At 41.6% G+C, this 25,101-nt stretch overlaps 1 protein-coding gene across 2 annotated transcripts in view; it reads left to right on the top strand.

Moving 5' to 3' along the window:
- Positions 1 to 25,101, top strand: part of pik3r3b (phosphoinositide-3-kinase, regulatory subunit 3b (gamma)) — a 276,193-nt gene that overhangs the window by 119,106 nt on the left and 131,986 nt on the right. For both annotated transcript variants that reach the window (XM_039810638.1, XM_039810639.1), the window contains exon 5: positions 13,573 to 13,704. In XM_039810638.1, the coding sequence (XP_039666572.1) occupies positions 13,573 to 13,704 (132 nt within the window). The remainder of the gene's footprint in view (positions 1 to 13,572; positions 13,705 to 25,101) is intronic.

Genomic DNA, 25,101 nt, shown 5'->3' with positions numbered 1-25,101 from the left:
TAAAAAACTGAATTTAGGGCTTAGTTGATGTTGTGATAGAGGTCTTAAATTGCATTCATAATGGTCTTAAAAAGGTCTTAAAAAGTCTTAAATTTGACTTGGTGAAACCTGCAGAAACCCTTTAGTGTTTCTGATATTTTTAAAAAAGACGAACAATGTGAGCTGCTGACAGACGGAGAATAATAACGGGGAGAGCGGCCCTGATGAGAGAGAGAGGACGATGTGTTGTCACACAGATGACCAGCGGTGTGTGGTCGTAATAGGTTATGGATTTGAATGTAATCATCCCTTGTAAGTCTGTAAAGTGTGTGCAAGGTTGCAGTTGCAGGCTCGTAAATGATCTTCTTTCGGTCCAGTTTCCCCTCTTAATTGAATGTGTACTGAGTAACCTCGGGTCTGATTGTGTACACCAAATGAAAATGACTTCACTTAACCTTCAAACAGGAAATGCAGATTCATTATTATCCACGTACATCTATCCCAATCTCTTCGAAGCCAATTAACCATTCCTGCCAAATGCATCCTGTGTAAGATGCTAAAATCCAATAACTAATCCTGCTCTTGACTATTGACTGCATTCATGTATCTGCCCATCTGTCGACTGATCCATAGCCGGTGTCAGACAAAGACTTGATGAGTGGACTGACGGATCAAGTATACACGGAGAGGATATTGTGTGTGTGTGTGTGTGTGTGTGTGAGCGTACAGTCCGCGATATGATGCAAGAAGAAAGAGGCAGAGGAAAGAGTTTAAAAGAAAAAGGAGACGAGTAAGAAGGCAGTTACAGATCACAGGCGAAGTGGCTGGTCGAAGTTGTTCCTTTGGGAGGAAGATCAGAAAAATCTGTCCGAGCCCGTCGATGCACAGGCATGTACAGGAAGTGATAATCGATGACGACCTACTGTATGTGGGTACGAGCGCACATGTAGCCTCGTCTGTAGGTCGGTGTGTTTTTACACGTCTGTGTTGAAGTCACGTTGGTTAAATGCAAAGATGAGCACACAAATGTGATCTGAAAGGTCCAAAGCTTATAAGGCTTAAAAGACTTAAAGGAACCAATTAAAAAAAAAAAAAAAAAAGTGACAGGAAAAGGGATGTTTTCTAGGAAGATTGCAGAGGGACCAAAAGGTCAAAGCGAGGCAGATAATTAAGACTTTTGGATAGGGCGAACGAGAGAGAGGAAGATAGAGGACTGAATTGATCTGGGGATTTCTCATTCCCATTCCCCGAGTGAGCAGCGTAATGAGGCCGCGTTGGCTGCGGCCCCAGAGTACGATTCTGTTTCATCAGATGTCATTAAAGCTGCCCTGCTGACTTAGGCTGTTCTGCCCGCCATCCCTCACCATACGTCTCAACCCAGCAGAGCCACTGTCCAGCAGACAGGAAGCTATTCAATAAGGTGGTTACGACAAGCCGCAATGCACGCTAGTAAGTAGTTATGAAACACACGCAAAGGGAATTGAATTTGCTTGACTCCGTCGCAGTAATCTTCTGCTTTTTGTCTGAGTTTCAGGTTCATAATTGTATGTGGCGGTTATATCAGAATAGGTTTACATTAGTTTTTACCGCTAGTTACTACGAAGGAGCTTGCTTCAGGTATGCTACATTCAAGAGACCATGGGACGTTGATGTACATTACTCAGCAACAGGTGAAAATAGGGGCAAGGTTGCGCAATAACGTTAAAATGATTTGAACTTTTAGCGAGGAACGAGAAGTGAATTACCTGTATGTGTGAAAACAGCTTTATCTCACGCATCCGTTTAGTTGTTGTTGAATATATAGCCCCATTCGTGTGTGTGTGCGTGTGTGTATGAGTCAAAACAAAATAAAGTTAAAACTTGTTTTGAACAATTTCTTTGTCATCTGCAGATTGATTTTAAGTAGGGGGGGGGGAAATCGATTTAAATCTTAAATCCGATTTTTTTTTTTAAATCAGGGATTTTATTTTTAGGCCATATTGCCCAGCCCTGGTTTAATAAAAATAAAAAAATATATATATATTTTTTTTTTGTACTGCACATTGCTGCAGCTCCTCTTTTCACCCTGTGTGTTGAGCTCTCTGTTTTAGCTACAGAGTGAGACATCTCACTTCTGTTCCATCTTTGTTGGGAGTCGCACATATCCAGTACCTAGGTAAGGACTACTAGCCAGTCAGAAGCAGAGTATGAGGGCGTGCTCTGACGGTACCTAGGTAAGGACTACTAGCCAGTCAGAAGCAGAGTATGAGGACGTGCCCTGACAGTAACTAGGTAAGGACTGTTAGCCAGTCAGAAGCAGAGTATGAGGGCGTGCCCTGACGGTACCTAGGTAAGGACTACTAGCCAGTCAGAAGCAGAGTATGAGGGCGTGCCCTGACAGTACCTAGGTAAGGACTACTAGCCAGTCAGAAGCAGAGTATGAGGGCGTGCCACGCTAGCAGCTAGGCGAGCATTATAACGTGTTACAAAGTGACCACGTCTGTCTCTGAAGTAAAGGCTGGACTACAATAGAGCTGTTTGGAGCAGTTGGTGAACAGTGTTTTCTGTTGGAGATGGTAAGTCCCTTTGGGGGGGGGCTTTGGGCTTTTTCACTTTGGAAGCCTATAACGTGCACAATAAGATACATAACACAATAAAGGAAAGGGAAAAGGCCAAAAAGCAAAATATGAGCACTTTAAAAAATAATGACAAAATGCTTCATTCATTCATGCATGGATGCAGTCAACAATTTTCTTTCAATCATCATTATTAAGTTTAGCCAACTTTAACCTTCAAGTAGTTTTTGTTTTGTTTACATGTTGATACCGACAAACGACATGTCTTGCCGTCAAGACTTTTCCTTCGAAATTGAAATACCAGATAAAAACATCTGCAGCACATCTTAACACCTGCTCCGAAATACTGACGCCCATTCCTAGAAAACCACCTGAAACTTGGAACATAATTATTATTTAATTCAACTTTTAAAGTAAAATCTCAGACTGCACACTGGCCCTCATTTATCAACCTAACGTAGAAACCAGCGCAGATATGAGTGCAGAAATCATCTTACGACAGGCTTCACGTGTGATTCATGAAACGTTCGTATCACACCAATCCGAGCGTAAGAATGGTCGTACGTTGATAAATGCAGCGGCTGGAAACGATCTTCATTTAAATATCACGCCCCAATATATTCTCGGTTTTGAGGCCTGGCCCCTACAATTTACGACATGGCGAGACGTAATCCGGCTGAGAAGCGGCACTTTTTCAGAGGTGGAGATCGAAACCCTGATATCTCAGCTTCATTTGCACCAACGTGTGTACTATTTGGCAGCCTGAAAACTGAAAGAATGCAGAATGGAAAGAGATCACTGATGCAGTCAACGATGTTGCCGTAGTAAATCAGACTCCAGCTGAAGTTTATTTAATTTATACACCCTTGACATATGTATGCTATAGTCCTAATAGTAATATACAGGCTTCTATTGCAATCTCTTAGGCCTACATGTAGGTGTACTTATATTTAGCGGAGTTTATGCAGTGTCTTTTTTTTTTTTTTTTCATGAGTCAGCCAGGCAACAGTTGAGGGAGAGTGCGTTTCCTCCGCCCCCCCTTGCTGGACCACCACCCCGACCCTGTCTCCTGACAGCACAGGGGCTGGAAAAACAAGCCAAAATATGTTGGTCAATGGCAGAAATAAATCGTTCACTTGTGGCCATTAATGACACTTTAAAAGAGAAACGAAAACCTGAAGAATAAATAAAAATGTTGTGCATTGTCATGTTTCCTGAGTATCATTCCCAAGCATTACACTATACCTTTTAAAAGCGAGGAATAATATCCTGTCTCCTTCGTATAGCCCCCAGTTGGGGCTGTGCTGGACATTGCTCTCTGGGCATCGGGTCATCTGGCTCCATCACTACATTTATGGCACCCTGTTTTCCTGCGCGATGTTGTGCAGACCCCACAGGCTAAAACAATGTTGCAGACTTTTTCTGCCGTGTAGCCTATAGCAGGGTCCCCCCCGCTTAATCAATCCGATGGAGCGCTCCACCGTGGCCTGTGCACGTACGTGTGCACTCTTGTACCGGTGCATAGAGGTCTTCTAAAAGAGCCAGATCTGCCATTGCTGATAAGTGATCACTGATTATATGCTGCACCACAAGTCCACTCTGACTCGAAAACTTGCGTACACGAGTTCAGACCAGACGTGAGATTTTATCGCAGCCTACGCTCACCTTCAAATTGATAAATGCCGAGCTTTGCGTAGGAATCGGCGTACGCCCGTCCTACGCCTCTTTTAGGTTGTACGCACGTTTCATAAATGAGGGCCACACACACCATTAGGTGTCTATATTTTACCAATACTGTGTTCGATTTGACAGTTGAATGACTTGATGTAGTATTACTGTACAGTATTACTGTATTTGGAAGTCAAAGAGAAAGCTATCAGAACCACTGGCAGCACTCTCACGGTCAACTTACTGAAATGTGAAAACAAGCACAGTTTTTTATAGTTTATATAAAATAAGCATATAATTTTGTTATAAATTACGCAGACTTTTTTACACGAACAAATGTAAAACTATGATAAAGATGGGTTTGCTTTTTGAGGGCATATGTATGGCACAATGGCACAAGTTCTTCTTTAAACAAAACAACAAGCTTTAACATTAATTGTCACATACATACATACATACAATGTAGTGAAATTCTATATCTGCATTTTAACCCATCCTGAGTATTAGGAGCAGTGGACAGCTATACATGTCTTGCTCAGGGACTATTTGACATGGGCCGCCAACCCTGAGCCCCCCCCATTGTGGGAGGGCCTGTGCTCTCTCTCTACGGGCCCCAACAAGACTAGTTCCATTAGGGTCTTGTTTGTGCCCACCTGATGAATATAAGACCAATATTCCCTCTTCCTTTAGCTCTCGTTTGGTCCCCACCAACTCCTGGGAAACACAGCTGACTCTTTGGCTGCCAGATATTACACTTTCCTTACCAGCTAGCCTCTAACTTGCTAGGCAGTACAGGTAGTGTACAGTGATATTTTTTGCCTAAAACTGCTGCTGCTACGGCTGAAAACAAGGTTGACAAAAGCGTTGCGATTGAATTAAACAGTACATGTGCCGTAAGACCAAAAGAATGAGCTCATAAGAGGCTTAAAAAAGATCCATAGAGCTGAGAGTAATTGTCGAGTTGAGTGATGATTCTCTGTGACTTCGTAACCACAAGCTATACGCTTAAAAAAACACACAGTTATTTGGTCCACTCTTAGTATTACAAGAACATGGATTAGTGCAGCTTTAAGATCACCAGCAGAAAAAGGACAGCAAATTTGTTTTTCCTCGACATCTGAAACCATTTCTGGGAACCTCTGGTTGTAATGCTGGCTACATCTGGCTACAACAGTTTTCTGGTCCTAATCTGCATTAACCAATCAGCAGACACTTGTCTCTCATTACAAAGGGATTTACTGTCTTTCTTAGCAGAAAAGCACATAACACTGGCCTCTAGATTCCTCAACTCATCTGGGCTAAGGCACTTTTCAGGCTGGTATGTTAGAGCCGAAACTGATTCTTTGTTTTTGATTATATTGTATGCAGGCAAATACATTACAGTGGTTGAATTATTGAAGTATCGTTTATTTAGTTTTTTTAACTGAATGGTATAGCACTATGGATAGGGAAAGTCTTAGAAAGGCATACATGTGTGTGCCAGTTGTCTGACTTCTAAGAAAATCTCTTTTTTGAAAGGTTAAACGCTGAGAAATGTAATTTCAACATCTTTAAAGATTTAGCTGGAAACATGCTAGCTAGCCGGCCATGATAGCCCATCAGGCTAGTTGGTCCAGTGCTAACTAGCAGTTAGACGATAATGAGTGATGAGTGACTGACTGACAAGTGCACTGAGGTCGCTTCTTATTTTTTTGGTTCATTGTGGAAGGCAACCAGCGTTAAGGTGCATTACCGCCACCTTAGTCTCGCATTGGCAGACCTATCTCCTGCAGAGTAAGGTCTGGCTACACCACAGATACATTCAAGGATAGGAGAAGAAAACACCGTGGGTTGTTTGCATTTCTTTAAACAACGGGTGTCAAACTCAATTTCACTAAGGGCCACATTGAAAAATTAGAATCACATGATGGAACATTTGCACCCCACAAAAGAAAACACCACATACAATATTAAATGACATGATGTGATTCACACAACACAGTAACGTGAGCCCAATGGTCCCACAGCTCTATGTTCCCACATGTCTAAGATTATTTCTATGTTAGGGTTAGGGTTACATTCCATCTGTAGTCCATTGCTACTGGATAATAGGTTGGGTGTAATTGGCTACCAAATTGGGAGAAAGAGGTATAAAATCTGATACACATTTATGAAAAAGGAAATGTGGGAACATAGGGCCTAATTTTGGAAAAGAAATGTGGGAACTGTGGGAACATAGGGCCTAATTTTGAAAAAAGTCTTAGAAATGTGGGAACATAGGCACGCTCCCATTTAAATGAGCTGATACATGGTTAAACCGCATTTGCTCTTACCATTTACTTTGCAATCATTCCCCTGAACAACCAAGTAGGCCTGTCTTCTTGCACAATTCAAGTTTCTTTTAAACTTGCCATTTTCAGCTTTTTGCTTGCTAGCTCAAAGGTTGTTTTCTGTAACAGAGAGTGGAAGGTGAGGGGCACAGTGTCATTGTTCTTATGCTATTTTGTATATATTTGTTTCTGTTTCTGTATTTATTGTTTATTTCTTATTTATGTTTAATATGTTTGTTTGTGTATGTATGCACCATTCACCAAGGCAAATTCCATGTAGGTGTAACTACTGTGGCAATAAACAACACATTCTCACTCCCATTTCGTCAAAAAGCAATGCTTGGTCAGGTGCCTTTGGCATTTGTTATAGACGCAAAAAGTCTCCTTTAGCGTCATATTTTGACGCGCTTGGTCAGAACTCTTGGCGTCACTATTTATAGAGCCACTGACCAAGCGTCAGTATTTGACGAGTTGGGAGTGAGAAGGGCTTGGAATGAACCCCTTTTCTGATTCTGATTTCTGATTGCATTCTACAATAACGTTTCTGCTCTTCCTGTTTTGCTGTTGCCCTGAAGACCAACCAGACAGTAAACTGGGTCAGTCACATACAGAGAGCTCTAGAGAGTCGGGGCAAAAAGAAAGCATGACTTATTCCCACTAGGGCACAGACAGATCCTGGACAACCAATTTATCTGGTGGTTTTCGATATCAGACACCAATTTTCATGGTGTCTGATACAAACAAATAGCTGCTTTCTGCATTTCCCATCATGGAATAAAAATAGGAATTTTGAATTTAAGACAGTTCAGTCTGTGAAAGGCCTACTGTAAATTATTGTAAAGTCTTATTCATTTGTGCCCAGATGATGTCTGTCTAATTGTTCAAAGCACTAAATAATGAACCCAGTGACTTCAATGAAATCATGTGCGTCTCTTCGAAACAATCGTGCCATTTTGCTGTTGGCGTGGGAAAGTCAGACAGTCATGTCTCAGCAAAATGTGTCCCAAACAAGCAGTTTTTTGTCAAAGCTGCCTCCTTCCACTCTTTGAAGTCATAACTAACTCATGACCAGCCAACACATTGTCTGGATTCATACACACACTATCTACAAGGTAGCTACACAGAGCCCTCTTGTACGGAATGACTAAGGTTTAAATCTAACAACCAAATCACAAGCAGGGAACAAGGGAACCGGTTTGATTTCACGCTTAAGTCTGGGGTTGTTCAACCTGGAAAAGATTATAGTCAAAATGAAACAAACTGATGAATTTGTTTTACACTATTCTTTTCTTTTCTTAGTCTCAAAATGTCATATCAACATGTTCTTATACATTGCAACATGGACTGTCTCCCATACCTATTCATATACTGTCATATCCAGGGGCGTAGCACAAAATTCTGGGCCCTGTAGAAAGGCATTTTCTATGGGCCCCTCCCCGCATCCACAGCTATTCATTCTAGCATCTTTTTGGGCCCTCCTCACATGAGGGCCCTGGGTACTCAGTCCCCTTTTTCTCCCCAGTCCGACGCCCCTGGTCATATCTAACTGATCCAGTGGAACAATTACTGGCTGTCGGCATAGTCATAGGCCAACATTTGATGTGTCAAACAAACATAAGAAGGAAGCTGTTTTCTCCCATTAAGTCTGGACAATACTCTGAAGTTTCCTGTAGCACCCAACACATTGTCTGCGTCAGACACATTCTCACCTACTGGAAATTCTCAGTTTGGTTTAGGCGAGGGGTGGCGCCTAGGTAGAGCGTGCAGGAGGCAGGACATGACTGAGATTACACCACAGTCATGTAGCCTGTTCGTAGTTTGGCCATAAACATCTGAGTCTCTTGTCGTTCCTTGAACTTGTCTGACGATTTCTGTCGGCCCGTACTGACAAAAGTTCCCGAATCTTGTCGTCTCTCCAGTTGGACATTTTCGTTGGCATAATCGTGTTAATCCACCTTCTTCTTCACCCTTGGATGTTTGTTTTCTTCCGGTTAGGCGCCAGCCGCATGATAGAAGCGGTCAATGAGTTTGGACATTACACAGACTCTAAGATGGTTAAACAGACGGTTTAATGTCCGGTCCAACTATTTCAAACATTTGTGTTCTCGCAAACGGCTCCTCAGGGGACTGTCTAGATAAGTTCAGGGTTGCAGTACATGTGTGAAAGGGACAGTGGTCAAAGTGACCTAGAGGAGTGCATTAATATCAACTCAGAGTATTTCCCTTCTTGAAATTTAAACAGCTGTTGAAGAGTGATTTTAAAGAGTCAACATAAATGATTAATAATAATAGTTAATTAAAATGAATAATTTTGTTATTATGTCACGCACAAAACAAAGTATGCCCAGCCCAAACGGGCTGACGAGACATTATTATTTATAGCAAGGGAACAGGTACCAGAATAGCAACATAAATTAAACAAATAAAACTTTTTCTATTCTGCCATGCTTTAGAGACAACAACAAAAAGTTAAAATTAAATCTAGCCGCTCCATTTGGCCATCATCGATACACCAGAACACTTTAGGAGTTTGAACAGACATTTCATGTAAGATGGACGTTCTTATATAAATACAAAAGTAAGTGTATGTAAGTGGTCGTATGTAAGTTCCCCTTTTACAGCAAATCTCATACTCAGCCAGTGACTGCCAACATATTATAACACCATCACCATTGTCGTTATCCCAAGCTAATAACAAAAACAGCATTCTCAAATAAGCCAATTACAGTCTGCTCTTGAGGAATCAAATTGTTTTATGCTCTAATACCCCTACACCCACCCACACACACACACACACACACACACACACACACAAGAAAAGTGTATTAATATCTTTTCATGGGTCCCATGGCAACACCAATTTTACTCCATCTGGGTGTTGGGATGATCGAATCCCCCAGACAAATCACTGCACGATAACACAGGCCTCAGCACTGCGATGTGAAGAGGTCATCCGTTGATATTAATGGCCTGGTGGGTTACTGGCCTGTGGTGATTGCTTAAGTTTATTCAAGCATTAGTTAGAGGGGCAAATCAATGAGAGTTAACCGCCGCTTTGACTCCAGAGGGTCAGGTGCATATGGGGCGGAGGGGGCGGGAGATGGAGGATGGGATGAGGAAGACGAAAGGTTAAGTTTTAGTTTATTTTTTATTTTTTTATTTACCTCGAACAATCAACATACTTTAAAAGAGAATAAAAAAAACAAAAAAACACCATCATATACAAATCAATCCCATTCCATCAAAGAACCAAAAAAAAGGATGAGTTCGAGAAGGAGCAGGCAGAAGCACTTATAACGTCCTGCCCCTGCTTTACAATATCATACACTTACACAGGATCATACAAGTTATACAATAACTTGCAATAATACAACAACATACAACCACACACTGTGTGTACATTCCCATTAAAGCAATAGTGCGTAGTTTCTGTCGCCCCCATGAGGTATTATAAGTAATGACAACAACACTGTTGGCGCGTCCACATGATACAAGTCTTCTGTGACAGTGCACCGCGACCCCCACCCCTCCTCCACGCAGTTGCTAGTAGCCAAGGAGGACACGGAGGATTAAAAAACCGTGATGGACTCTTCCGAAGAGGAAATTATCATTTCTTCTCTCACGCTTCATGCTTCTGGAAGCGCCCGGACGCCACAGTCTTCTGAACATAGCCACACTGAGAACTACAGAGAGAGTTGTGTAGAGCTGATAGTCTGAATTAGCTTTGTAGCGACTCATTTGGCAATGGCTTGAATGTAATGGACGTTCATTAATATCAAAAAGTTACGCACTAAAGCTTTAATATATTAGTATTGTTTCCTTTGGCAGGGTTCGAATCCGACCTGCTGCCCTTTGCTGTGTGTCATCCCCCATCACTCTCCCCATTTCATATCTATCCACTTTCAAAAAATAATCTAAAAAAAAAAGAAAAGTATTGTTTCCTTGAATAATTTTTGTAACTGTATAATATTATGGCTCTGTTTGATTTCAGTGTTTAGACCATTCCACAAGGTGAAGAGAAAGAAGGAAAAGAAAGCAAAAAGAGGAGCAAGTGGAGCTGGTGTGCAACGATGAAAGATAAAACGCAAAACAGGCGAAATGTCAAGGAGGGGGTGGAAGGTTAAGAGCAGATATGGGGAAGGACAAGTGGAGGTAGAGTAGAGGAAGGTTGAGGTGAAAGATGGAGAAAGGAAAAACGTGTGGCGCCATTTGGTTTGTCCTTTGCTAATCTGCTTGAGCATGCTCACGCTGACACACGCAGGATTCTTTTCAGTTGTTTTGTCTACCGGTGGATAGATTTGTAAATTATCTTTGTGTTGGACAGCTCAGCATTTTTTTTTTTATCTATGGCTGAGTGACGGTATTACTTTTTCCCAGAGACAACTGTCCGTGAGACTTGACACACTCTGAGCAGTTAGATTACCACTGACCCAATGCAACAATTCTTATTGTGATATAGAGTTTCTGGCCAAAGCTAGAGCCCCATTAGTTAACTTAACAGTACATTTGGTTGATTTAAGTCTTTGTTATGGTTATTTACCCGTTTCCAGAGAAAATCTGATAATTCTGTACATTCCAAAAAAATCCGTAAAAAAACTACATTACAATAATAACTTGTACTCCACTCCCACAAAACTACAAGGGTTCATCCTCTGAAGAGCAGGAAAGAAGCTCAATAAAGCTCATGGCAATCTGTCTGAATCATTTGTGTGGGAAGCGAAATTAAAATGATTAATATTCATCCAATTGGGATTATAAATATCCACAGCGCTATTTTAAGGGAGGTATGGTACGTATATTTCAGGATAACATAACTATGATCCAATAGTCAGTAGATATTTTCTGAGCAGGGTTCCAGATCTCTTAAAGTGATGGTTCGGAGTAATTTCACCCTAGGATCCTTTGCACCATGATCTCGAGCCAAACACCCCCCCAGAAGCTTTTTTCACCTGGGTCGAACATTGGGAGCGTTAGCGTAGCGTAGGGTTATCAGCTGAATAGCTTAGCGCAGAGGCTAATGGATCCGAAGTGTCTCTTAACATTACCCCACTAATAATGCCCGAAATGATACCAAAGGTCTACACTAGTATATATAGGTTATGCACTCATAAAACGATGGATTGTAAAGTTTGTAAGTACACCAGAAGTTTATGTAAATAACACTTGCCTGCTGGCTTCTGCTCTCTGCTCTCTGCTGCTGCTGCTGCTGCTGCTGCTGCTGTTACTACCGGGCAGTAAGAGTGCTTAGGGACATCTACAAATTACAACACCGAAAAGAGATGCAACCAAAATATTTATTAATTTAATGATTAAATAAGGTAATGTCTCCAAACTTACCTCAATTATTACTTGTCTCCTGCTAGTTATACTACAGTACTTACTTTAAAAAATAAGTTAAATTAAAAAATATTTTTGTTGCATCTCTTTTCGGTGTTGTAATTTGTAGATGTCCCTAAGCACTCGTCTTACAGCAGCAACAACAACCAAGAGCAGAAGCCAGCAGGCAAGTGTTATTTACATAACCTTCTGGTGTACTTACAAACTTTACAATCCATCGTTTATGAGAGCATAACCTATATTACTAGTGTAGACCTTTGGTATCATTTCGGCATTATTAGTGGGGTATAAGGAGACACTTCGGATCCATTAGCCTCTGCGCTAAGCTATTCAGCGGCTAACGCTACTCTACGCTAACTTTCCCAATGTTAGACCCAGGTGAAAAAAGCTTCTGGGGGGGTGTTTGGCTCGAGGTCATGGTGCAAAGGACCCTAGGGTGAAATTACTCCGAACCATCACTTTAACTAATGCCTATATATATTAATACAATAATTCACTTTAGTGAAACATGAACACAATGTCAGAAGGAATAGGCTTTCTTGATCTGTCAAGAAGTTATTGAGATTTTCTTTTTAAAGCAAATTGTTGGACTGACTAGTGTTGCCATCTTTAGGCCAATCTACTGAATTTGGCGATGGGCCTTTGGGCACCGTTGCCCCAAAGGCCCCTCTGGGTGTTTCCAGAGTCTGAGTCTTAATGGTGTGTTTTTACAGAACAGTAAGAGCTTTCACCATTGCAGCCCCCTCCCTTTGGAACTCCCTACCCTTACACATCCGTGACTGTAATGACCTGGACACGTTCAAAACACACCTCTTCAGATTAGCTTTCCACATACAATAGTCTTACATTTCTCACCTGATAGCTACTGGTTTTATTGTTTTTAATTGCTTTTAATATGCTTGTTTTATGCATTGGTTTTATTGCTTAACTGTTTTTTAATGTGCTATATGTGCTGGTTTTACTGTAAAGTGTCTTTGAGTACCATGTAAAGGGCTATATAAAGAAAATGTATTATTATTAAGTCTGAATGTCCTACACAAACATGAAGACACAAACAGTTACTTTAAAGGTGTCATGATGGGCTGTTTGTTGAGATATCTAAAAGTGAATGTGATGGGAATTCCTTTTCCGGCGGACGTGTCTTTTGGAAAGTCAGCCGGATGTCCATTTTTCCTGCCAGATTTTCATTACCTTCCGCTTTCTTTCTGTCGGAATTTGGACTATGGTTAACTGCTCCTCAGATCTCTGCAGGGTAAATCCAGACAGCTAGCTAGACTATCTGTCCAATCTGAGTTTTCTCTCGCACGACTAAAACAACTTTTGAATGTTTCACCAAAACAAGTTCCTTCCCAGAGACTATTTTGCAGAGGCACCGTGGCTCTGTCTGGCGCTTAGCACCGCCCAAGACAATTGTGATTAGTTTAAAGAAATGCCAATAAACCAGAGCATGTTTTTCTCCCATCCCAGAATGCTGTGTGGACTTGCCAGACCCTCCTCCGCAGCGCTGTGGAGGAAGGTCTTGCAATGCGAGATTACCAACATTGATTTTTTCAGTCATATTTTTCACAGGCTCTGTTTAAGGGCCAGCTCAACATCTGGGTCCCTGGGCTTGTCCCCTTAGTAGGACTGTGTTCTCGATACCTCATTAATGCTTAGGCCCCCGATCATATACATAATTGCTAACACTTCCCCTTTGTCCTCCTCTCTGTCTTTTGTCCTTTTAGATCCGGTCTCAGTGGACCTGGACCAGTATGATGTGGTTTCTCTGACTGATGCTCTTAGAGGTTTCCTGCAGGACCTGACCGCCCCCATCATCCCCGCCACAGTCTACACCGAGCTGGTCTACACCGCTCAAGGTACAGTGGTACACCGCAACACACACACACACACACACACACACACACACACACACACACACACACACACACACACAGACAGACGCACACAGTTGTGATCTGCTGTTAGCCCTGGCAACATTAAAGAGACATTTTACTTACTGTACCTCTCGTGGTATATATGCATATGGAGGCAGATAGCTTAAAACCTAGAAAAATAAAACGGAACTAATATATCTGCATGGAAGTCTTTCTTAAAATTTATTTATTTATTTTATTTCGAGTGAATCGACCCTTGCTTTTGCAATGAAAAATGATTATGAATAAAATTCAATCAAACCAGGAAAGGCTCAAAGTACACTTTACTTGAAGTTTTCTACATGAGAGTGACATGACACTGTCATGAACGTGTCATAAAACATTATAAACAAGTCATAAACGTTTATGACATAACTCTTTTTTAGTAAGTGTCATTCGTTTTTGTCATGACACGTTATGGTTATGGTTAGGGTTAGAGTTATGGTTAGGGTTAGGGTTCATGTGTCATGACTGTGTCATGACAGTGTCATGTGAGTGTCATGTATTCATGACAGTGTCGTGTCACTCTTATGTAGAAAACTTCAAGTAAAGTGTTACCGTAAAAGGTTTGGGAAGCAAAACTAACAACACAACTATGACCCGCATGAAATGTAGGATTTTGAGTCTTCCATGTAGCTAAAGGCAACATTTTAATAGCCGGTGCATGATGCAAGTTTAGACCTTCAGCTGCATCCTCAGTCACACGCTCTCCATTCTCACGCACTGCATTTTTTTTTTTTCGCCTCTGTCATTTGGCATGACCGCCAACACTCTTCACACCTGACAGATTTCTGCCACATCTGGATGTAAAGACGACAAGGCCGTTCCCTCTCGTCAGCATCAAATTTCTGCTAACCCCCTGACAGCTTCAGGGTTCAGTAAAAACGAACTCCGAGCAGAAACGTGGCCGGTTGCCAAGTTCTCTCTCTCTCTCTCTCTCTTTCTCTCTCTGTTCTGACTTTCTGTACAGCTGACCTGCCTGTTCACCCTTTCACCTGCAACCCACCTCGCCCAGCCGGCCCTCCTCTCTCAGGCTTTTAGGGACTCTCGACTCTTATGTATTTTTAATTAACCCTACCTTGACTTTTGGACTTTCCGTGCTTTGCATGGGTGGTGTGCGTGCCATTGTGTGGAAATGTAAAAGTAAGTCAAAGACCAGTGTGTATTAGCGTTGTGCGCGTTGGTGTGTGTTCGTCGGGACAGAGGCATCGTTCGCACCAGCTTCCCTGCAACCTCTCCCCAAAATATTACTCGACTAAGCTCCTCGACATGATCTCCAACTGAAAACCCCCTCAATAATGAAAGTGATTTTCTCCTCCTCGTGGTCCTCGCCCCGTTAAGTGAAGTGACAACCCTTTCTTTATTTTACTTATTCATGGAAACATTTTAAGTCAAGATAAACCACTTTGGAAGGATGCAGCAAGTGTTTTACCGCAGGTCGGCCGAGGTTAAGCCCATCGAAATTCAACTTCTTATTTAGGAAGGGGTCACCTGAGGAGCACACAGGGATTTCTTCTGTGAAATCGGAGGGTATTATACAGTAAGGATAAGTCACGCACTAATATTAAGAGGGAATTAAAAAATAAACTATTTGCTCGAGGGGCGTGTGGTGAGAATTCTTTCTGTCCTTTCCTGCTTCTTCTTGTTTCAGACCTGCCATTTAAGTAGGGCTGTCCCAAACGATTATTTTTTAAATGATTAATCTAGAGATTATTTTTTCGATTAGTCGACTAATCTAACAATTCATTTTTCGATTACTCTAACGATACATTTTTCGATTAATCTAACGATTAATTTTTCAATTAGCGATTATTTACCCATTGCTCAATTATTACCAATTTACATAAAACAAATTTCAATAAAGTTCAAATTTCTATTTATTAAAATGGTTTAACACTGCACTGTTCAAGTAAAATTAATTTGTAGTGCAACCTGAAGCCAGATGCAGGCTATCAATCCAACCACAAAATAAAGTCATTTTCAGGAGGAATACAAAAATAAAAACTTAAAGTAAACAGAGCAAGTGCAAAAAGAGTAGCCTGTAACCAGCCTTTTAACAGTAGTAGGTAAATTAATGAATAAGCTCTTGTTTAACATCCAAGCTCTTCTTCCTTTAATTTAACTTTAATTATTTGTATCTAAAGGCTGGTTAAGCACTGTAGGGAGGAGAAGTTGGACAGTGTCTCGTTCCAGTGATTGGCACATCTGGGTGAAGGAGTCGGATATGCGTTAGCATGTTGGACGTAATTCCACTCACATACCCAACAACTGCTGAACTACGCCAACAAACAGTCATCGTCTTATCCACCACTGTCTCGCCTGTAGCCTACTACTGGAACTGACCCGAAGACCGAAGTTTTCGAGGTGGGGACAGCATTAGACAAGAGGACATGACACGGGAAGCTCCAGGCTGCAGCCATACATTCTCAAAGTTTTCCAAAACTTGCGATCTTAAAGAGGCCGGCGGGGAACTCTTGTGGGTCGCCACCACTCGCCGTAGTCGTCTTTTCGTGCCGCTATCTCTGACTCACTGGACCGTCATGTTGGCGGAGGAGCTCGGCTAGCTTCAGAGCCAAGGCGGAGCTACAGATTAGGTGCCCCTAGAACCCGCGTATCTAACAGTAGTTCCGCATCACATGAATTAATTTGCACGTGAGTTTTATTTATTTTATTTAGTGACGCGTTGACGCAAATTATTTGTGTTGACGCATTTACGTAGTCGACTAATCGTCCCAGCCCTACATTTAAAGGTACTTTATTGTCACATACATGTAGCGAAATTCATTCTCTGCATTTAACCCAATAAAATCCCTCAAGGGAGCAGAGGGCAGCCAATCACAGCGCCTGGGGACCAACTCCAGATATGAGCCAGTGCCTTGATCAAGGGCACTGACTGGAGAACCTAGTACATGTTTTTGATGGTGGGGGAAACCAGAGCACCTGGGGGGAACCCACGCACGTTCTCCCCACGCCAACATGGGGAGAACGTGCAAACTCCACACAGAAAGGCCTGGAACAACCTGGATTCGAACCTAGAACCTTCTTGCTGTGAGACCACAGTGCTAACCATTGAGCCACCATGCTGCCCAATTGTTTATTTATCATTTATTGCCTGACATTTTGACATCATTTTAAGATGACCCAGAAGCTGTGGTAGCGGTAAAAAGCAATTCACTTATTTCTGTTAATCTGATTTAAAACAACCGACACAGCTTTGTAGATCTCATCCATACTTGTCTCCATTTTCTGTCATTTTTCTTGGCTCGAGCACAGAAAGATGGTATCCACATTCTAAATCCTTGCTACAAAGCTTGGATTGGCTTGGATTTTTTTTTCTACCTACAGTCCAAAACCCAAAGAAATGTAAGCATGCAGCATTGGCATGAGTGCATCAACAGCGTAATAATGAGAAGTCAGGTTATAATGGCTAGCCTGCACACCTGTAAAATTACTACTCAGCTAAATGTCAAGAAGCAGATTAATGAGCCAGTTATATTGCCAATCAGCTAAAATAACTTCAGTGCTCATCCTGAACTAACACAATGCTTTCTTTTGCCAATTTAATTTGCCTTTATAAGTATTTTGACTCGGATAAACTGTACACAAATATACAAACAGTGCTGTCACCAGCAAACAGCTGCATCATTCTCAGAGAAATCTATTTTTGTAAATTCTTTTGCATACTGGATTTTGAGGGTGTGTTTTTGTGAAATATCCATATGGATGGAATCAAGTTTACCTCGTATGAAGACAGTTACTGTCTCTCCCATCTTGGTCTAATCATTGAGATTTGTTGATGTTGTAACAGTTGTAATCCCCGTCTCATTCCTTTTTAATTGTTACCTTTCCTGCGGCTGTCCTGCTCTCTGGGAGACGAGTCATTTCCCAATACATTGTTAGAAAGAAAGATATAAAATGTCCAGAGTTGGAAGGAATAATCAGATACCTTTTCAACCCCACTGACCTACCAGTGGGAAATTCATTATACACACAACTGCCCCCAAAAAATATGAGATCTTGAGATCAGATACCATGGGTAATATAAGTGTAAAAAGATTCAAAATCAATTTGAACATGGCTTCACAACGTGTTGTTTGAAGCTAAATTTAATCTAGAAATACAAGTTAATGTGCGTCACCACAGAGTCAAACTCCATTAAACCCTCAAATTGGTCTAATCATGTTCTATTTCAGAGCAATATTTATGCCTTTTGGGGTTTTTCAGCAACAGAGTAATTACATTTGTTATCATCCTCCCATAATCTTCCTCCCATCTGTTCGTGCAACATCCTGACCACAATCAGCCTTTTGTTATCATTCAATTAAGTTTTATGTAAAGTGTCAAATCCTAACAGAAGTTATCTCAGGACACTTTACAGATAAAGTATGTCTAGACCACACTCTGTAAATAACAATGAACCAACCAGTCCCCCCAAGAGCAAGCATTTGGTGGGACAGTGGCGAGGAAAAACTTCCTTTAAATAGGAACTAACCTCAGACAGAACCCTGCTCTTGGTTGGCAGCATCTGACGCTGCCGATTGATACACTGATACACTGATACAGCTCTATGGAAATATGATTCATAATAATTAAATCAGTTGGTATGATGAACAGTGGCAATTATAGTAACAATCAAGATATAGAACTATGACTAGTACTAATAGTAGCAGTGCAGGGCGAAACAGGGCGTCGGGCAGGACCACGGCAGGGGCTGCAACCACAATCCAGGTGCCACCACAATCCGAGGAAATCTGCAAGGCGAGAAAGCATTCGGGCTCAGCGGGAAGAAGCTCAGTTATAGTTAGCAAAATGCATTAATGGGACAAGTTAACGGTGCCATTATTTGCTCGAATATTTACAAAGAAAGACATGAGGATCGTGATGCCTAAGTGTCTAAACCTAATTGAAAGTAATGACTGCAGAGGAGAGATGAATATATGGGATGTTTTGGGATTACAGGTCAGCAGGACGTTTCAGTCTGAAACATGTTGCTTTTTAGGTTTCAGGTGGAAGATATACAGTATATATATATTTTTTTTCAACGTTTTAATTTCCTAAATCTTGAAGTCTCAGTTTACGCCTCCTTAACACAGATTTTCTTCTGGGGTTGCGTCTGTGCTGCGTCTGTGCTGCGTTCGTGCTGCGTTCATGCTGCCACGCGCCATACCACACCGGGAGCGTCTCAGAAGCGCAGCGTCTTGTCTGCCAGACTCGCAGATCAATATTGTCTCTACAAGTGCTTTACAGAACAATCAACGTGTTTATTAAACTAGTATCTACCTTCCACTTCAAGCACTTCTGTAGTTAAACTCCATGCCTTCTCTTTTCTGGTGCCGTCCTTATTAAAGGATCTGTGATGTCTATTATGTTTTTCCATCTCCATGATGAATCTCTCGTTGTCCGTGGTGTTGTAGAGGAGACAGATACGATATTGGGGGGTGGGGGGGTGTCTTTTGGTAAACTGACTGGATGCTTTTCTTTTTCAAAATCCGTCTGTCTTTGGTCTCTGAGTCACTGATCTTAATCATTTCATCTCAGACCTTCTACACTTCCTCCCCTCTGTCATTTTTCTTTTTTATTCATTCTTTTCGTCACCCCCTGTCTCCCCCATGCCTATTTTAATGCTCTTCTCTCATTCATTGGTTTTGCGAGTGTTCGTTAACCTTAATGGCCTGACCGGGGTCATGGTCTGTGAGGAGACAGGCCAGCTGGCTAAGTCTGACTGACCACTATCCATCTGGACGTCCAGAGACAGACTGTTGAAGCCTTTAAAAATGAGATTAAAGACGGTTGGGTTTAATAGGACTACAAGGATCCCATCAACTCACAATCTTATTATTCTGCAGTTTTTTATATTATTATATATTTCTATTTGGATATTTGGTTATAGTATTCAGACAAAACACATGGTTGCACTGGTTGCCACTCAAATCCTGTAACAGAATTCGGCTTACAAGATACCAAGACACTAGCAGACCTGCAATGATGATTAGCAGTTATAATGTTTACCTCAGTGTTAGCATGCTAACATTTGCTAACGCGCCTCCGCCACGCGCCATACCACACCGGGAGCGTCTGCCCCGACTCGCAGATTATGTCGTCTCTACAAGTACTTTACAGAACAGTCCTGTGTTTATTAAGCTAGTGTCTACCTTCCACTCCAAGCACGCCTGCAATAAAACTCCATGCCTTCTCTTTTCTGGTGTTGTCCTTAAAAAAAAAGATCCGAGATGTCTGTTATGTTTTTCAACCTCCAAGATCGTCGTCGTCGTGGTGTTGTCGATGGAAATCCATTTTTGATTGAATTATCTGGATTGCTATCCTGTTTCCCCGAGCTGTTTCAGGCAGCAACTGACCTCATTCCTGGAACAATCTGATTGGATAATCTATTTACCATCTAAATGGAATTTGTGTAATGCAATTAAATGTATTTTATTAGGGGGACACCTTTATCCAGAGCAACTTGGAATAAGTACCTTTAACGTCTGCACGTACACGATGGAGTATGGAGAAAACAACTTTTTTTATTTAAGGAAATGGGACATAGTGCTAGTTCATATATCACCCCAAAATTATTCAGGCCATCGTATGAAATGTCCTATGAAATAACTGTAGAATAAACCACCGGGTTAAGCGTTGAGGTGGGGGTGTTTTTCACTTTTATTCTTCCAGTTTGCAAACAAAACAATCAGAATTAAAAAATATTTTTCAAAATAGTCCACTTTTGGACGCCCGGATAACTCAGTTGTTGAGCGGGCGCCCATATATTGAGGTTTACTCCTCGACGCAGCGGCCCAGGATTGACTCCGACCTGCGCCCCTTTGCTGCATGTTGATCCCCCCCACCCCCCTTTCCCCTTTCATGTCTTCAGCTGTCCTGTAAAAATAAAAGGCAAAAATACCCCAAAAAATAAGCTTAAAAAAACACTTTTTTTTCCACCACCACCATCCTCGTCCTCGTCTCGACCCCCTTCAACTGTCCAGTTGTCCAGTCTCCCAGAGTCCCGCGGGGCCAGATGTACATGCCAAGTTCTCTCTCCAGCCTTGACCTGTATTGACCAGCAGGGTCAACTGCAATCCATTATTGTGTGTGTGTGTGTGTGTGTGTGTGTGTGTGTGTGTGTGTGTGTGTGTGTGTGTGTGTGTGTGTGTGTGTGTGTGATCAGTAATGGTCAGACAGAGAGAGGTGACTTCCATGACCCCATCAGTCTGCAGCAGATTGTCATCCCTCCATCACCGCCCACCTCCCCACCCAAAACACACACACACACACACACACACACATACACACACACACACACACAAACACTCACACACACCTCAAGTGTCCCTGAGTCTTGTATGCTCCTTACATTTTATAATCATAATATTCATTACATCAAACACTATGTATGGCTGCAATTTTTCATCAGTAGCCATTAAATGCCTTTCCATTCTGTAATTATGTCTCGATAAAGTAGTTTCAGTCTGCAGACGTGCTTACGATGGACTCACAGGAAATGATGCATGGATGTACCGGACAAAAGCAGGTGCATAAAGAATTCACATGATGTGTTATTGTTGACTGACTTTGAATCCTCTCAGTCTACAGTTTGTTTGGCTGCACTGGAAACAGATACAGCCTTTGCTCCTCTTCTTTTGCATGTCTGATTGAGAAGCTCAAGGCATATTTTTACATAGTCTTTATTGAAAGACCAGAATATATAGTAAAGATGCAGAGAAATAGCACGCTATTCAGACATTTGGTTGAGTAAATATTAACAAGAGAGCAAAAAACAACCCGAAGAGGCTCGAGAGTTGAACTCGTTTTAGAGGCAGTTTTTCTTGACGTATTTTTTCTTTTAAAGCAGCCATCCCTATCTAGACAAATGGAGTAAAATGGACGTCATAATGTCATGTAGGGTTATGTTTTAGGGCTGGATCTTTAGAGGTGTGTGTTATTATGAATGTGATTCTGAATGAGGCTGTCTTTCCCCTGAAACAGAACCCGTCTGTGGGAATATATGGAGCCCTTATTCTCTCTTTCTCTCTTTCCTTCTCCAGCTATTCAATCACTCAGCTGTCAAGTATACAAAATATATTGTTAATCTGTCAGTTCTCTCTGCTCTCTGTGTTATTGGGATCGATTTGAACTCAGTTCCTGCACAGAGGGCCAAATACAGCAATACCTGACATGGTCAATCAATACATCTCAGCATTCTAACATCAGCATACATACGGCTTGTACACATGCAGAACACTGCATCACATAAATCACTGTACAATATATATATTTATTTATTTTGTATATATAGTATATTTATGTCAAGCAGCGGTCCAGTTAAGCTCTTTCCGCAAACACTGCTCCTGCTTGTCGAGACAGCACGACCACTTTTGACCAGTTTATGTTCGCTTCAGGTCAAGGTCCACTTCTTTATCCACTAAAAAAGACACTTCCAGTTTCTACCGTGTATGACATTTGCATAGTACAAGTAGCTGTGTGCATTTTCTTTTGACTTTGTATTTTTTGTTCACTTCCGTGTTAGCGCCTGTCTCTTTAAGCACCCCCTGTTGAAAAAGCCCAGTCTGCTCTGATTGGTCAGCGTTTTCGATTCCTCCGCATCTGCGCTCTCGGAGTCTCTGCACCATCATTGCGGCCGAGTAATGACTGTAACGGCACTGTAGCGGCACTTTCTACCTATATATTTTGACATCACAATGTACGGAAGTCCTGACTGCTTGTTTAGAAGCACAGTTTTTGAATACGGACTGTGTGCATTGAGTGTTTTTATACTTTCACAGTATTTATATAGCACCTCTGCCTGCTTTGTAATTAAAAAAAACACATGGAATATCACTTTTGACAATATGGGACCTTTTAAAAAAGTTAGTTTTGATAAAATTATTATTATTAAAACAGTGAAATGGATGTAATGCAATGAGTTGTGGTCTTGTGTAAGTGTATGTGAGTTTTGTTGGCCATGTGCAGAAACTTCAGGATGTCCCAGCTGGTTTCCTGGCAAGAAAGTGAGTAAGCATATTTTCCAAAAATGTTTCCGGAGACGGTTTAGAACCGAGACGCCCGAACCGAGTAGTTTCCTGTATCTGTATCGCGTTGGCTCAGCCACGGCCACGCCTCTTTAGGAGACTAGCGGCAGGTCCTGAGTGTGTTGATTCAAATTCAAAGGGAAAAGTCAACGTGAACACAGATTATGAGCGATTCATTCGCCCCGTAGTCACCAAAGTAAATATTGGACCCATTTTTCACAAGCTACATATCTCCAGAACATTCTTAGCCTGGGAAAACCCTAACGAACTTCCGGCAAATTCGAGATTTGCTCTGCAAGTCAGTCTGGCCAATTTTTCCGAATAGAGGCACCAATCACAATCATTGAGGCGGGCTTTACACAATGACGATGAGCTTTTTGTTTACATTCAACATGACGGCCACCGAAGCGCAGCAACCCGTTGATGCCACTGTTGCTGCTACGCCACCCGGATCGTTGGTCTGATTGGTTGGAGGACTATCCAATTGCGTGACGCCCCTTTGGAAATGGGCTGTCACTGAACCTTCCTCAGACCCACTCTCAGTTACAACTGAGAAGCCAGCCAGGCTAGAACATTCTGACACTGAAATGGCATTTTTCAGACGGACACATCAGGAGAAAATTAACTTTGTTTGAGACCTGTTTCTGTCTCAGGACCAAGCTCTCGTGAAATCTGGCAACGCAGAGAAGCTAACGTCAGCTAACGTTCGTGAATGCCCTAACAAAACTTTCAAACGAGGCCACGCCCCTTTAGGAGATAGGAATTGTGTACCGTTTCATACCATTGGCGCTGCTTGAAATGTGCTATCTTTAGTAGATAGGATCTTTGATGTTTCCAAATAAATTAGACTTTTACTATAAAAAAAAAAACTGGATCTAGAGAGTTCGAGTCTGTGAGCAGACAGCAGTTTCAGAAAAAAATGGCTGATAATTTTGGTGTTCAGTGGAAGATCTGAGCTCTCCCACTGAGTCTCCCCCGTCATAAACCCAGCACCCAGCAGGCTCAGGCACAGATGTTCACTACTTGTTCGCAGCTTGTTTGGCGTGGTAAAGTGCCTGTGGTGAGAGCGCTGCTCAATACGTCTGGTCCTCTTCAAACACGGCCCATTGTCTGCACCCCCGGCTAATACAAGAAAAGGACTCGTATTATCCCAGGCCTCGCCGCCTCCCGCTGGCTCAATTTTTACAAGCATCCCTATACGAAGCCCCTGAGATTTTCCCCATGGTGTGTCAGCCTTGCTGGCTTATCAGCTGGCTGTTGGACTGGGTCTCAAATTCAAATCACTGATGTCCTGCCAAGGCCATACATCTCCTCAAAGTCAGCAAGCAGTTGGCTGTATGCTCGGATGGATATTGATGGAGCACAGCAGGGGACATCTGCTCTGTGTTCAACATGTATAAGTGAAGTGGTATAGTGTTTCCTAAACTGATAGATGATTATGCATGCAGGCAGCATCCAGGGTGTTCACTAAGCACTATGAGACACAGATGCATGTACTTTGATCTTATCTCGTTTGATCGCATAATAGATACGCCAAGGTTTTTTTTTAACTTCTGTAAAACGTTAAACAATTGATCCGAACATAATTTAATGTTTGAACCAGTAGAGAAAACCTAAAAATACACCTTCAATAGCTCCAAAGCTGATGCCAAGCTGCAAAGATTAATCGATTAATCGATTAGTTGTCAAATATTTGAATTAATCAGCAACTATTTTGACAATCGATTAATCGTATTTGAGACTTCTCCGATTGCTGCTTGTTAAATGTTAATATTTGGGAAACTGTTAGCCTAAAAACACACCTTTCAACAGCTCCCAAGCTGATGCCATCTAGAGCTGCAATGATTCATTGTTTAGTTATCAACTATGGAATTAATCGGCAACTGTTTTGATAATTGATTAATCGGTTTGAAATTCTCAGATTGCAGCTTATTAAAAAAAAACAAGACATTTGAGGATGTCATCTTGGGCTTTGGGAAACACTGATCCACATTTTTCACAATTTTCTGACATTTTATAGAAAAAACAACGAAAATAATCAACAGATTAATGTACTGTGAAAATAATCGTTACTGTAGATGCAGCTCTGATGCTAACCATAGTTGAAGGTATCAGAAAAACAAGTGTGACACATCACATTGATACCCATCCACCTTTCATTTGTGTCTTTTAATTTCTGATACCTTATCTTAAAAATCTTGCGGTTTATAGGTTAGATTCAGATTTCTTTTCAAATCTACCCTCTCAGATGTACATTGAAAGAGTTATTGGTCACTGAACATGACGCAATCAGTTCCTAGCATTGGCTGAACTT

The sequence above is a fragment of the Perca fluviatilis genome, chromosome 9 (genome assembly GCF_010015445.1).
Source record: "Perca fluviatilis chromosome 9, GENO_Pfluv_1.0, whole genome shotgun sequence".
NCBI lineage: Eukaryota > Metazoa > Chordata > Actinopteri > Perciformes > Percidae > Perca > Perca fluviatilis.
This window is presented reverse-complemented; position numbering and strand designations above follow the sequence as displayed.